The sequence below is a fragment of the Netta rufina genome, assembly GCF_964035555.1.
Source record: "Netta rufina genome assembly, chromosome: 2".
Taxonomy (NCBI): Eukaryota; Metazoa; Chordata; class Aves; order Anseriformes; family Anatidae; genus Netta; species Netta rufina.
The window spans coordinates 63,602,869-63,618,001 of NC_140124.1; the positions used below are offsets into that span (position 1 = coordinate 63,602,869).

The 15,133-nt window shown below is 39.8% G+C and overlaps 1 protein-coding gene across 2 annotated transcripts in view; it reads right to left on the bottom strand.

Annotated features, from left to right (window-relative positions):
- The window catches only part of LOC311206680 (solute carrier family 12 member 7-like), a gene marked incomplete at its 5' end in the record, with an annotated part of 85,998 nt that overhangs the window by 13,291 nt on the left and 57,574 nt on the right, over positions 1–15,133 (bottom strand). For both annotated transcript variants that reach the window (XM_084282230.1, XM_084282229.1), the window contains 6 exons: positions 1,253–1,384; positions 1,531–1,700; positions 2,057–2,252; positions 6,160–6,328; positions 8,586–8,690; positions 13,398–13,517. In XM_084282230.1, coding sequence (XP_084138356.1) covers positions 1,253–1,384; positions 1,531–1,700; positions 2,057–2,252; positions 6,160–6,328; positions 8,586–8,690; positions 13,398–13,517 — 892 coding nt within the window. The remainder of the gene's footprint in view (positions 1–1,252; positions 1,385–1,530; positions 1,701–2,056; positions 2,253–6,159; positions 6,329–8,585; positions 8,691–13,397; positions 13,518–15,133) is intronic.

The following is a 15,133-nucleotide window of genomic DNA, read 5'->3' on the forward strand; positions in this document are numbered from 1 at the left end:
GCATTAGAGAAATCCCAAACGTATATCTTATTGACGATTTCTGCTGTTTGAAGATGAAGTGTTAAGAATAAAGACAATCTCCTACTATAAACTGCCATACCATACCAACAGCAATGTAATATTAGCTAAATTTTAGGTACTTGGGACAGACTTTCCATTGTTCTGTTCCAGCAAGGCTGCAGAAGTGAGGAAAGGTCAAAGGCATTTGTTCAAACTGTCTGCATTGCTAACCCCTGAGCATGTGAGCGTTATTATTATCTAAAGACACTCTGTGTCTTTAGAAACAGTCTAAAGTCACAACATAACACATTACCCTTTCTCCAGTGAGAACTGTTCACTATAAAAGCACTTATGAAGAAACTCTAGTATATATTCTCACATGAGCTCAAAGCTAAAATACAACCCATACAACCCCAACCACTTATCTGTGCTGCCACTGGTATTTAAACTATCTCAACATTTGGAAGATTCTCAGGCTTAAATATGGCCCACATAAGAAACGAATAAACTGTGCTTCCTATGCTGACTTCTGCTTACAATGCAACCAAGGCCTTTCTTATGGTATGCTGTCCATCTTCTTTCACCTGTGTATGCCACAGCATTTTTTTTTCTAAGTTATTTATGCTAATTTAAGTGATTCTTAAAACAGTCTAAATCTGCTTTATGGCATGACAAATATTGAGAGGTCAGCTATCTCAAAAGATTCTAAGAACACAAGATCTTGAAAGGAACAACCCATTCCTATGCTCCTTCGTACCATTTCAGAATGAGTGGAGAAGAGATTTCTGGTCTTAGGTCTGAAAGTGAAATTATGCTTTTCCTTAGTTGCCAGATGGGTATGTACAGTTTTATCCCTTTCTTTTTAGCAGTTTACACTGGTGTTTAAAAAATAACAAAATACAAAATTTACTTTGTCTGAATTTGAATCATGAATCTGTAGCTACATTGTCTTGCTGTTCAGTGCCAAAGAGACTGACAATGCCAAAAACAACAGACAGTTTCTTGGGGGGCTGAAGATTCCTTATTCCAGAGACATATTTTTACAACAGTTAGAGAGATGGACATGTTAGTCATTTCTCATGCTGGATGCCAGGGATTATTAGACTAAGCACAGTTGGTCTTTTTTACCAGTGATCACTCCCTAAAAATCTTTTCAGTGTTGTATTTATGTTAACACATTAGTTTCAAAAAGACTAAATCCAGTTTCCCAAGTTTAGTCTCAATTTCAGTGAAAAAAAATGCAGTAACCTACCATTTCAACAACTTCCACTTCAGCATTCAGGCGAAGATGGTACAAGAACATCTGAAGATCCTTCTTCATTTGAATGCTATTATCATCCATTTGAGCAACAGTGAAGATACGCATTTTACATTTTCTCCAAACCTATCCAAAAATGCATTATTTATAAGTATTCGTAATACAGTGATTGCTATCTCCAAGTATAATTCTTTCACAGTGACCATTTCATTAGAAACATTTAGAACTATTTATTACAAAATGAAATCCCAGCCATTTTCTATTGTCCTTGCCTTGTGCTGTCGAAGGAGAAAAGGCAGTAACATCAGCATACCACCATCATGAACAATCCACCACACATCTATGTTTCCTTCAGTAAAACGTTCTTGATTTGTTGGAAACAAATCGATGTTCTTAGCTACCAATAAAGCCTGCTGAGCTGCAGTTGTTTCTCGTACAGTGTCTGCAAGGGAAAATAAGACATTTGATCAAGAACTTCTAGCTTTCATTCCCAATGTTTTATTTGTATTTTTTTTATTGTTGTTGTTGATGTTTGTTTTAAATTTAAGAGCTTAAATCCTTTCACCAAGGCAGAGTCTGAGAGAGGACATTCTGGGTTTAGTGAATAATCCGCCTAAGAGGACAAGAGAAGCCATGGTTGAAGAGACTGAGTATTGAGAGTACCCACTCCACATGAAGTTAGAAGTGGGGAAATACCAAGTGTCCACTGGATATTCAGCCTCACATTTTTCCCCACACAGCAAATACAACAGCTATATAGTTGTATTACAACTACAGTAAGAGTCAATAAACACATACCAACAAAATTTTTCCAAGAGAAATGATTTTCTGTCCGCTTCCATGACTGTGGCCATGCCATCAAGACTGTGTTGTGTTTCATTCCTCCTAGACCAGCTGACTGAATCAAATGTGATATTCCATCTCTGAAACTAGGAGATACCACAATCTGGCAAAATCCTTTAGTCTTTTCTACTCCCATTAAGGCCTTAACATTCTGTGTGAAAGGAAGTACACATGAAGTACAGTCAACAACACTGATAATAAATACTATAAGGAATAACAGTACCACATAAGAGAAAAACATTAGACACAATGTACAACCAACATCAAGGAGCCACTCCAATTACCCAATAGTGATTTCCAACCTAAATATGATTTCATGGTGCTACAATTCTATGGCAACTAAATCCCAGAATAACCCCTGAAAAGACACCAGAGTTTTTTCATTTGTTTAGTTATTCAGCCTTTTACTTCCAAAGAAGAATCAACATGATATGAGTAAAATCATATTAAGTAAAGATAATAAATGCTACTCCAAGTGAAGTCAAAACTTTATTCACTGAGAAAACACTGTATCTATGGAATGGCAAGTCCTTCTTTTGGAATTGGAAGGGTATGGAAAATGGGATGACAAAGATTTTAGAACTCATTAAGAAAGAGGCACATTCTCTATTTATCTGCTCCAAACATGGTAAAACAGACATGCAGGAGACAGTCAGAATCACTGGCTGCATAATGATAAAATAAGCTGACAAGATTCAGTTCCCACACTCCTCAATTTCAATCTGGCTCCCCTTCAGTTAAATACCAGCATAAAGTCACATAACCTAATAATTTAAAAGTAGCATCCCACATGGCATCAAGGTTTTCCAGACAACACCAAGTTGGGGGAAAGTGTCAATCCGCCAGAGGGTAGGAATGCCCTGCAGAGGGACATGGACAGGATGGGTCCATGGGCAGAGGCCAATGGGATGAGATTCAACATGACTAAATGCTGGGTCCTGCACTTTGGCCACAACAAACCCATGCAGCACTACAGGCAGAGTGGCTGGATAGCTGTGCAGAGGAAAAGGATCTGGGGGTGTTGGTCAATGCTCACCTGAACACAAGCCAGCCGTGTGCCCAGTTGTCCAAGAAAGACAACAGCATGCTGGCTTGTATCAGGAACAGCATGGCCAGCAGGAACAGGAAGGTGATCATCCCCCTGTACTCTGCCCTGGTGAGGCTGCACCTTGAGTACTGTGTTCAGTTTGGGGCCTTTCAGTACAAGAAGGACATGGAGGCCCTGGAACATGTCCAGAGAAGGGCTACAAAGCTGGTGAAGGGTCTGGATCACAAGTCCTATGAGGAGTGGCTGAGGGAACTGGGGTTGTTTAGTCTGGAGAAGAGGAGGCTCAGGGGAGACCTCATTGCTCTCTACAACTACCTGAAAAGAAGCTGTGGGGAGCTGGGGGGTCAGCCTCTTCTCACAGGTAGCTAGTGATAGGACTAGAAGGAATGGCCTCAAGTTGCTCCAGGGGAGGTTTAGGTTGGAAATTAGGAGACATTTCTTCTCAGAACAAGCAGTCAGGCATTGGAACACATTGCCTAGGGAGGTGGTGGAGTCACCATCCCTGGCGGTGTTTAAGGAAAGGTTGGACCTGATGCTTAGGGAGGGACATAGTTTAGTGGGTGACATTGGTACTAAAGGGGTGTTTGGACCAGATGATCCTGGAGGTGTTTTCCAACCTTAATGATTCTACGATTCTAAGGTTGACAAGGGAACATCAGATTTGGCATTTCCTATGTTTTGATAGCATGACTTTGAAAATCCTATAATCATCAATTGCCTACGTGGGAGATAAACATTGTTTCTAATAAAAGCACCAATGCACCAAAATATGGATTGACGGAAAGCACCAAAATATATATATATATATTTTGTAATTTTTTGTTTGTTTTAGAAGAAAATTGTTTGGAATTTCAGAGGAATAGATGGTTTTGGACTCACAAAATAACCTTCAATAGCACATACAATAGCATTAATGCATTCCTGTTTTCTTTCGGATGAAGCAGCTTCTAACCATGGACAGAGTCACTAGGTTTGCTCTTTGGCTTCATAGTTGTGTCAGAAACAAAGAAGGCTGAGGACTGAAGAACTGTAAATTATTCTCTGCATTTGGCCAGACAGTTTCAGAGGAGGTTTCTGGACAGTTCATGCTGCCCACAGTGTCCTTCAAAATGTTATTCCTACCTTGGTAGCATCTTGTTTCTACTTTCCTCTCAACAGAAGAGAATCCTCTGAATTCCTGCCCACTTTTTATTCCTTATAGTTGCAAGCTCATATCTCTGTCTCACTGTACATAAGTTCTCACTAGGTGCTCTTGTCTGCTGTTCCTTAAGCATATCTCCATCTCCCTCCTGATGATAACTGGAGGCCAGACAAAGAACTGTTGCATAAAAAGTAACGCAATTCTCTGCTCTTAGGTTCTGTTACTGACCACACAACGACTTCCAATCAAAAAGTACTGTTGCAAGAGAAGCTCTATAAAACACCGGTAAGGAGACATTTGATTACAAAATGATTGCTACTAGCTTAGTGTGGTTTCACATAAGAAATTCTGTTCAGTATACCAGTATAGAAAAAAAAAAAAAAAAAGTCTTCTGAGAACTTGGTATCAAAACTGACAAGTCTGTGTGTACAAACAATATCTGTAAGGGCATGTGTATATATATATATATATATCCTTTTCAAGAGAAAAAGAAGAAATTTTGATTTTCCACAAATCTTCTAGAAAATGCATTTTCTAGCTGATGTTTTCCAAAACCACTGAGCCATTCAGACACTGTTTTAAAATTTGTCTTCATTTCTGTTTTAAAAGCAACAGTATCCTTGATCTTGACAGTAGAGGGTCTGACTTGAGAACACAGAGATTAGGTCTCCTGTAAATTAATTCCCAGATCCATCTCTCAGAAATGCTTATCTATGCTAGAGGTGTCAGGTCCAAATAATTTAGTGCTTTAGGAATCTTTACACAGATTTCAAGAAGCCTTGGATCAAAACAGTAGACAGTTCAACTGTTGCTCATTTCAGTAATACTGCAGATATTACCCATATTTGAAAGAGATAAAAGACTACATGGGGTTTTCTAAAAATATTTTGTTTCTCTGTAAAGTTAGGAGTCAGACAGCTTTAGAACTCTATAAGCAACTATATATCTATACTACCACCATATACCAATACTGGAGCTACTGCAGTATACAAAGAAGTACACAGTTTGTTTAAGATGAAACAAAAATGTAAAATTGCTTTGCTTTGAAAATCAAATTTTTATGAACAGATATTCAGAACAAATAACTCTATTAACTTGCATTTTTCATTCAGGGGACAGATTTAAAATTTAGAGTTCAGATATTTTCAAGTGCTTCCCACAAAAACATCTCCATGTAAATCCAAATAGGTAGCACAGTCAAATACAGGTTGTCAGAAAACAAACAAACAAACAACAACAACAAAAATTCAAATTAAATTAAATTGCGTTTGTGAATACAGTTAGATGTCATCATAAACTATATGACAACTTGCTATTTTTTCCCACCTCATTCCACCATCTTTGGCCATATGGGGCAAATAGTAAAGAGAAAAAGAATGATGTTGCTTTATATTTAAGCAACCAACTAAGGTGCAGAAAAAGGTTGTTCCTAACTTTAGCTCTTCTAAGTATTTCTAGGACAATGTAGAAAGCAGTATAAGGTATACATCTAGAGGATGAAATTATGCCAAAATTCTGCATTTTAAAATGAATAAAACTGTTTTCTTCATAAAGTTATTTGTTAAAAATCTACCACTTAATATTTTTCAAGAATGCAATTTGATCGCGAACCCAGGGCCCTCAACACTGAAAATACATCTAAGAAGTATCAGCATTGTCTCATTCCATTAGGAATTTTCATAAATCATTTGATTATAGTACACCAACCTAGTTTTTATTTATATATGAATATATAAACTATATACATATATCAATTGTGCTGACAGTCAGAACATTTTTTAAAGCATTTTTTTACAGCAGTTTCATTCAAAATATCAGATTCAACATTTAAATACTAATACAAGAGTTTGTAATACATCTTTTACATACCTCTTCAGCTTTCTGAGTTTCTGTACATTTATCCAAATAGGTTCCTTGAAGCACAGATCCCACAATAGTCAGCCCTTTACCAGCCTTCAACTGGGAGGTGAAAGAAAGCAATCTTGGATGTTTCACCAAGTGTTCACAATCCAAATTTAACAAGACCAAAAGTTGAGGTCTGCCAAAAAAAATTACATAAGAGGACACACATACATATACATAAAAGCAGGGAAGAACTGGAAAAATAGAATTAATAAGCAATAAAATGCAGATTCAATGGCAGACATTCAAACATTAAGCAAAGAAATCATAATTAGCAGTAGCTACACCATTTCAGGTACATGAGCCACCATCCTCAACACCTTACCCTAAGAGAATAGGTTTACTAAGAAAATTGTTGAAACAGAACTATCACCCTTTGGAGGTTATATAGTACAACCTGCAGCTTGAAGCAGTTAAATGTTGAATTGCACACCAGATTGTTTAGGCTTCAGTCCAGTTAGATCTTGAAAACCTCCAGGGACAGAAATTCTACCACCTCTGGGCAACACCTACCAATGCTTAACTGTCGTTATTTTTATTTGTTCTCCTTTCCGTTTTAGCATTTTCTCTCATTCTCCCATCATATATTGCTGTAAAGAGTCTGTCTTTTCAACAGTCTCCTCTTAGGGATCGGATGTTTACCAGGTAGTTATACTAGCTTTTAGGTTCCCCTTAAGCCTTCTCCAAGCTGAATAAACCTCGCTCCCTCAGCTTTTCCCCACAGGTGACATGCTCCAGTGCCCCAGGCATCCTGGTGGTCCTCTGCTGAATGCACTGCTGCTTACTGATGTCTGTCTGGTAGTGGGGTGCCTAAAACTGAATTAAATACTCCGAAGATATTCTAATGAACGTTGTGTAAAGAGGAATATTTACTTCCCCTCAATAGGCTAGCTATGCTCCTGTTGCTGCAGTCCAGCAATGCCAAGGCCTACTGCTGGCTTACTATCCACTCAGAACAACAGGTTCTTTTCAATATCCTTATCCTGTACCATTGCACTGGGCTAGTTGTGGGGGGGGAGGACTGGGAGGGACCGTGGGTGGATGGCAACACTAGTCTGTCCCATGGAGTAGACTTTGCCTTTGACCATGATGTTCATGTTGACTCATACCTCTACCTCTTTAGGTCCTTCCTAGAGAGTCATACTCTTGACTGCATTGACAGCATGAGTTTGGTTTCATCTGCATACTTAATGAGGTTGTACTCTGCTTCCTTCAATACACAATTTGCTTACTGTCCCCAAACAAAAGTTCTCTAATTTTCACGTCATTACTAAAAATTCAAAAGAACTACAAGAGAACTGGAGTGTATTTCCCTCCTCAACACCAGCACAGCTTAAGATAGAACAAGAAGGTCTAGTTCTACCAATTATGTTGACACAATAGCAGGATAAGTCATCTGTAACTGGCTGCAGACATTTAACATTTACATTAAGTTATTTTAGTTGACATTTAAGTTAACATTTACACTAATGTTTACAATAGATGTCAAGCTCATACACAATATAAAGGTTAGGAACAAGCAATGGCTCATGGATTCTTTAGTAACTGCTTGGGTTCTTCAGCCCCATAAGAAAAGGTAAAATAATACAAATAATGCTGTCACACAGAAGAGCAGCAGAACATTGGTTGTACGTGTACCCAGGGATACAATCACATCTGTGATATGTGGCAGTTTCTTTTTTGTATCTTCCACTGATCTCTGAGTTATTTTAATTTGCACTGCATATATCAGAAGTGACAACATGGGAAAATACTTATGTTTTTAAATATTTTTTTGTGTTGGCTTTGAAAAATTGATAGTTTACCAAGTAAAAGGAATAGACTATAAAAACAGCAATGGACACTTATCCCCATTACAAACAAAGTACTCCAAATGTGAGATTTTAGTAAGATTTAAGCACTTTCAAAGACGTTGCTATTAAATTACATCTACCTTAATGTAACGTAAGTATTAAAAAAAAAAAACAAAAAACAAAAAACATATGTCCACAAATAAGGACTCCTCTGTGTATTTTTAAATAGAAATCTTACAGAATTGCAGCACGTTTCTTTCGTTAGAGACAGTGGGACCAAAGTAAACTGTTCCTTTGAATCTGAAAATCTTGATAAAAAAAAAACATTAAAACCCTTCTGCATTTTAGATAACCACGTCAACATCACATGGATTTCAGTTCAAATTTATACATTTCCCTACCAAGCTGATTACATGCTGACCACAAGTTAACATTCTATTACAGTAAAACAATAGAATTGCAAAGCCATCATTTCCATGACCAAGTAAAAACTTTATTTTAAAGATGAATATCACTTTGGCCATTAGCTTTACCAGTAGTATTCCCAATCGATCTACATATTTCTAGAATGATGTGAACTTAGATGGCATAGACTTTTACCTCCAGTTCTTGGTGTGAGGAGGACCATCTTCAACACGAAGCAAAGCATAGCGAGCTGCATTCAAAGACAGTCCGCGTATTCCATCACCCCACTCTTTTTCTGCTCTTTGTGTTGCAGAAGACATTTAATTAAACAGGATGCAGTTTATTTACACAAATTAAGTACATTTTCTCAGGTGAGGGATAAAGAACATAATTTTTTACATGAATGCTTGAAAAAGACTTATCTCGCAGACTTAAATCATGAATGAAGACTAACCAATAATCAATAATGAAGCATTCTCAGGTTCTTTCAAGAGTTCTATTTATTAAGTATTTATTACTATTTATTGTGCTCTCTTTTATACTTCAGGATTTTTGTTTTAATCATGAGAACCTGTTAAATTGCTTGTAAGTGGTAGAACAAAAAAACGAAATTTCATTTCCTATGTGTTAGGGTTACACCTCCTCCCCACCCTCCTAAAGCTGTCTCTACTTTCTTTTCTTCCCAGCTTCTCACAGATGAACATGAAGCTTTATGCTTCTTCCCAGGGAGAGAGATTTGTCCGGACAGAAGTTTTTAGACTGTTTCAGAATGGGTTCTTGCTCACTCCTCAGACCAAATCTGCCTTTGCTTTTGTAGTGGGAGTGACTGAGTTTCTGCAAAAAAAAGAATCTTTCTACAAGGTAGATGCAACAGCTTATGGTCCAACGTTTGGAGAATCTGTATATGAATTTGGATATATACACACATATCATAGAATCATAGAATCATAGAATATCCTGAGTTGGAAGGGACCCTTAAGGATCATCAAGTCCAACTCTTGACACCGCACAGGTCTACCCAAAAGTTCAGACCATGTGACTAAGTGCACAGTCCAATCTCTTCTTAAATTCAGCCAGGCTCGGTGCAGTGACCACTTCCCTGGGGAGCCTGTTCCAGTGTGCAACCACCCTCTCTGTGAAGAACCCCCTCCTGACGTCCAGCCTAAATTTCCCCTGCCTCAGCTTAACCCCGTTCCCGCGGGTCCTGTCACTAGTGTTAATGGAGAAAAGGTCTCCTGCCTCTCGACACCCCCTTACGAGGAAGTTGTAGACTGTGATGAGGTCTCCCCTCAGTCTCCTCTTCTCCAGGCTGAACAGGCCCAGTGACCTCAGCCGTTCCTCGTACGTCTTCCCCTCCAGGCCTTTCACCATCTTCGTAGCCCTCCTCTGGACACTTTCCAACAGTTTCATGTCCTTTTTATACTGTGGTGCCCAGAACTGCACACAGTACTCGAGGTGAGGCCGCACCAGCGCAGAGTAGAGCGGGACAATCACCTCCCTTGACCTACTAGCGATGCCATGCTTGATGCACCCCAGGACACGGTTGGCCCTCCTGGCTGCCAGGGCACACTGCTGGCTCATATTCAACTTGCTGTCTACCACGACCCCCAGATCCCTCTCTTCTAGGCTGCTCTCCAGCGTCTCATCGCCCAGTCTGTACATGCAGCCAGGGTTTCCCCGTCCCAGGTGCAGGACCCGGCACTTGCTCTTATTGAACTTCATGCGGTTGGTGATCGCCCAGCTCTCCAACCTGTCCAGATCCCTCTGTAAGGCCTTTACGCCCTCATTTGAGTCCACAACTCCTCCAAGTTTGGTGTCATCAGCAAACTTGCTCAAAATACCCTCTATTCCTACATCCAGATCGTTTATAAAAATATTGAAAAGTACCGGCCCTAAAATGGAGCCTTGAGGGACCCCACTGGTGACCGCCCGCCAGCCTGACGCAGCCCCATTTACCATAACCCTTTGGGCCCTGCCCGTTAGCCAATTGCTCACCCATCGTATGATGTTTTTATTTAGCTGTATGGTGGACATTTTGTCCAGTAGGATCCTATGGGAAACCGTGTCAAAAGCCTTGCTGAAGTCCAAAAAAATCACATCAGCTGGTTTCCCTTGGTCCACCATACGGGTGATCTTATCATAAAAGGAAATCAGGTTAGTTAGGCAGGACCTACCCTTCACAAACCCATGCTGGCTGGGACCAATGACTGCTCTGTCCCCCAGGTGCGCCTCAATAAGTCCGAGAACCAACTTCTCCATGATTTTACCAGGCACTGACGTGAGACTGACAGGCCTGTAATTGCTAGGGTCTTCTTTCTGACCCTTCTTGAAAATTGGCACAACATTTGCCAGCTTCCAGTCTACCGGGACCTCTCCAAATTCCCAGGATCGTTGAAAAATAATTGAAAGAGGTTCCGCGATGACATCCGCCAGCTCTTTCAGCACCCGGGGATGAATCCCATCCGGACCCATGGACTTGTAGGGATCCAGGTGGAGTAGCAAATCCCGCACACGTTCAGGGTCAGTTGGGAGTTTGTCATCCCCACCGTCCCGGTCCTCCAGCTCAGGGCACCCTCGGTCCCGAAGCCCATCATCGGCATTGAAGACAGAGGCAAAGAAGGCGTTAAGCGTCTCTGCTTTGCCTACGTCATCGTCTGTGAGGAGACCTTCCCTATCAAGGAGCGGCCCTATGTATTCTTTAGTTCTCCTTTTTCCATTTACATATCTAAAAAAACCCTTTTTATTTTCTCTCACAGACACAGCCAGCTTCAACTCTAGCTGTGCTTTGGCCACTCGAACTTTCTCCCTACAAACACGAACAGCATCCCTGTATTCTTTCCATGACGCCTGGCCCTCCTTCCAGTAGCGAAACACTCTCTGTTTCCGCCTAATCTCCATTAGAACATTCCTGGTCAGCCACGCCGGCCTCCTTCCCCGCCTGCCTGACTTGCGATATTTTGGAATTGCCTGATCTTGTGCTTCTAGGAGGCATCGCTTAAAGAGTGACCAGCACTGGTGGACATCGAGGCCTTCAAGAGCAGTTTCCCAGGGGACCTTGCTGACTAGTTCCCTGAGCAGCCTGAAGTCCGCTTTCCCCATATCTAGGGATGAGGTTTTGGTGGCACTTTTCCTTCTGTCACCATAAATATTGAACTCAACCACTTCATGGTCGCTATGGCCGAGGCGGCCACCAATCACCACATCTCCCACCAGACCCTCTCTGTTTTCTAGCAACAGGTCTAGGAGGACACCTTTCCTAGTTGGCTCCGTTAGCACCTGCACCAAAAAGTTATCATCTAGGTGCTTCATGAACCTCCTGGACTTGCTTGTGTCAGCTGTGTGGCACTCCCAGTTAACGTCCGGCAAGTTGAAGTCCCCCATAAGGACAAGGGGAGTTAATCTCGAGGCCTTTCTTAGTTCTGTAAAGAATAATTTATCGGCGCTATCGTCCTGGCCAGGCGGTCTGTAATAGACTCCCACAACGACATCCCCTTTATTCGTTCGTCCCTTGATCCTTACCCAGAGGCTCTCAACTTTGCCATCGCCGACCTGAAGTTCCACACAGTCCAGCCCCTGCTTCACATACATCGCCACCCCACCACCTCGCCTTCCCTGCCTGTCCCTCCTGAAGAGCCTGTAACCATCTATCGCAACACCCCAGTCACAGGACTCATCCCACCAGGTTTCGCTTATGCCGATGATGTCATAGTTGCGGGACTGGGCCAGGACTTCTAGCTCATCTATTTTATTCCTCATACTGCGTGCGTTCGTGTAAAAGCATTTCAAGTGCGTCTCCTTACACTCAGCACCTTGTGGATCTGACCAAAGGACCTCACTGGCACACAGCCCCTCTGATTCTAGCGTACCATCCCTTAGGTCTTCACCGGCGCGCCTGGTTTTAGCCCCTTCCCCCTTCGACTCTAGTTTAAAGCCCTATCTATCAGCCCTGCCAACTCCTGACCAAAGATCCTTACCCCTCTCCGAGAGAGGCGCATCCCATCTGGTGCCATCAGGCCCGGTGTAGCGTAGACCTTCCCATGATCAAAGAAACCGAAATTCTGCCGGTATATATATATATATATATATATATATACATCCAAAATATTTTATGTATGTATATACATACATATACGCACAAGCAGAATTCCTTTCATCGGATCTGACTTATTGGATAAAACAAGCAAAAGAATTTCCTTGTAACGAAACCAATAGCAGGAGCTGTTATAATCCAGGAAGACTATATCCAAGAAAGCGTCTATCCTGGAAATGGAGGCATTAAAAGACGGAGAATCCACAACATGGAACAATCTATATCTGTTGATCTACTGAACACTTGTGCTTAATTACTCACCAGAATAACTAGACTCATTTCAATTTTCTGGTCTTTTTTTTTTTTTGGACTAGAATTGCATTGGATCTTTCCTTAGAAATGGAAAATGCACACACAAAAATCATAAATACAGAAATAAATACTAGATGAGATTATTTAATGAACTGAGCATGCTCTTTAACTCTCTTTCTGTAGAGCATTTCTTACAGGTGTGGCTCTTAAAGTATATTGCAAATTAAATTCTAGCCTTCAGAAAATGGATCAGTGGGCACTCTGGATTTGTGCAATTGATTCTAAAAAGTGCTAAGTCTACATAAAAGAGTAGAGGTTTATGGCTTTGGCACAAGATAATATAATATTTTTGTAGTAGTTCCTGTTTGGTGTAAAAAGACAATATACCCGAAGTATCAAATATGACACCATAGTTTTTGTTCAAATGAAAACTTCCCAGCCATATTAGTTCTTATTTTGATTAGTTATGCCTGCTGAGGACTTTGGAACAGAGCTTCCAGAGAAATTAGAACCTGCAAAGTTGTAACGCTTAACAGAGATGGCTCTCACCTTGTTTCAGGGAACACTTCGTTCTGTTGCTTCAGTTGTATCTACTTTGTATAAAAAAGCTTTTTGCTGAATGTTAAATATATTAAATATAGAATACATAAGATATATGGTCTTACCCTCTATATTCTATGTACTTGTATATACATCCTGCAATTAACATGGCAACCAAAGCATAGTACCAGGAGCAAATGAACATCAAGGCAAGACATAAACTCATCCCCAGGAATGAAAGAGTCCTAGAAGAAACCATTTTTTCAATTATTAAATAGACATGCATGTGTTCTACAAAGTCAATTTCTTACTTAAGTCAACTCCCAGAACGACCTCTCTATACCTTCAAAAAATTTCATAGCTAAATATATAAATAAAATACATTGTCATAGCTTTAGTTTATAAAAATCACATTCTGAAGCCTATGTGAAATAAATGTAATTGAAGAACTAGATATAATAGTTACCACTACTGCCAGTTCTGTAACTCTACCATTATTTCTAAGTAGGATCTGTTTCAAAACGTGCCATTGCTTACTGTTGATTTGAAGTTAAGCTTTAAGATTTCTCAAACAATACTGAAGAACATTATGCTAATTTCAGAAAAAAAATAAATTAAATTTTACTAATGAATTGTATGTTCTACTTACAATGTGGCATGTCTCAGGTAAGGACACACACACATAGGAGAACAGATTACTGAAAACAATCTTTCAAAGGCTTTAAAGAATGACTGAGCTGAAAAAGTCACAGAAACATTTCCAGATTAAAGTTTATATGCCTGTTTTGTACCTAATATCACACAGACAGATGTAGGTCACCTCAGAACAGGATCGTTTTGTGTCTACATTTAGTCAGATAATACACCATGAATTTCTTCACACCTGCCTTTCAACTCAGAGCTAGCTTTTACTAGATTGACAAAGAACATATAAAGAGACAACTTTTGTTTGGCTCATTTAGTTTACTTTTTTATTACCATGCAAGTATTGAGTACAAACACATGTGTTCAAAGAAATGCTTTCTAGCTGTTCTATCAACCTAAATGTAGCCTGTCTACAAAAGCAACAGATGGTCTTTCATGCTTAATTTCACTTAGGAGTCTGCTTTTACACAAAAAAATATTCCCAACCCAATTCTGACCAAGCATTTTGACACTCAGTTTGCCTGGCAGAAGCGATTATATAGACACACAGTGAGTCAATTGGCTCACTGGTTTCTCTGAGGGAGGGCACAGGTTGTAGAAGTGTTGCCGAATTGTTACAAACTTTGCAGCTGCCATGTCAAAACTCTTTGCTTTTCATTCCTTACCATGGACCATCCTCCTCTTGCTACCCTCTATCTTATTCATCTGCTTTAGCTTTTTTTTCTTTGGACCTCCTACTATTTCTTCCATAATCACATTATTTGGGAGAAGAGGGGCTTTGAAAGACAAAACAAAACAAACAAACAACCTCAACAAGACACAACACCCACATTTTCTTCTTGATGTTGCAAACAATACTTGCAATGATAAACTTCAGATACAGGCACTGAAATATTTGGAGGTTTAAGTGCCAAACTAATAAGTACCTACTGAGCATATTCGAAAAGATGTGTCAGGGATTTAATTGTGGCATTTCATTTCCACTCTACCCTCTAAAGGGGAAAAAATAAACAACTCTTACATCCTAGAATCAGTCAAGTTTATCTCCTGAAGGATCTAGTTTTTAAAGAATTTTGGCAGTAAAATTTCTCAGTAAAATTTCTCAATCAAATCACTGCGAATAAAAAATTATATGCATTTTTAACATCAACTCAAAATCAAAGAAAATCTTATTCTGAACTTGTTCTAAGTCACTTAAGAAAAATACTTTGTGTTC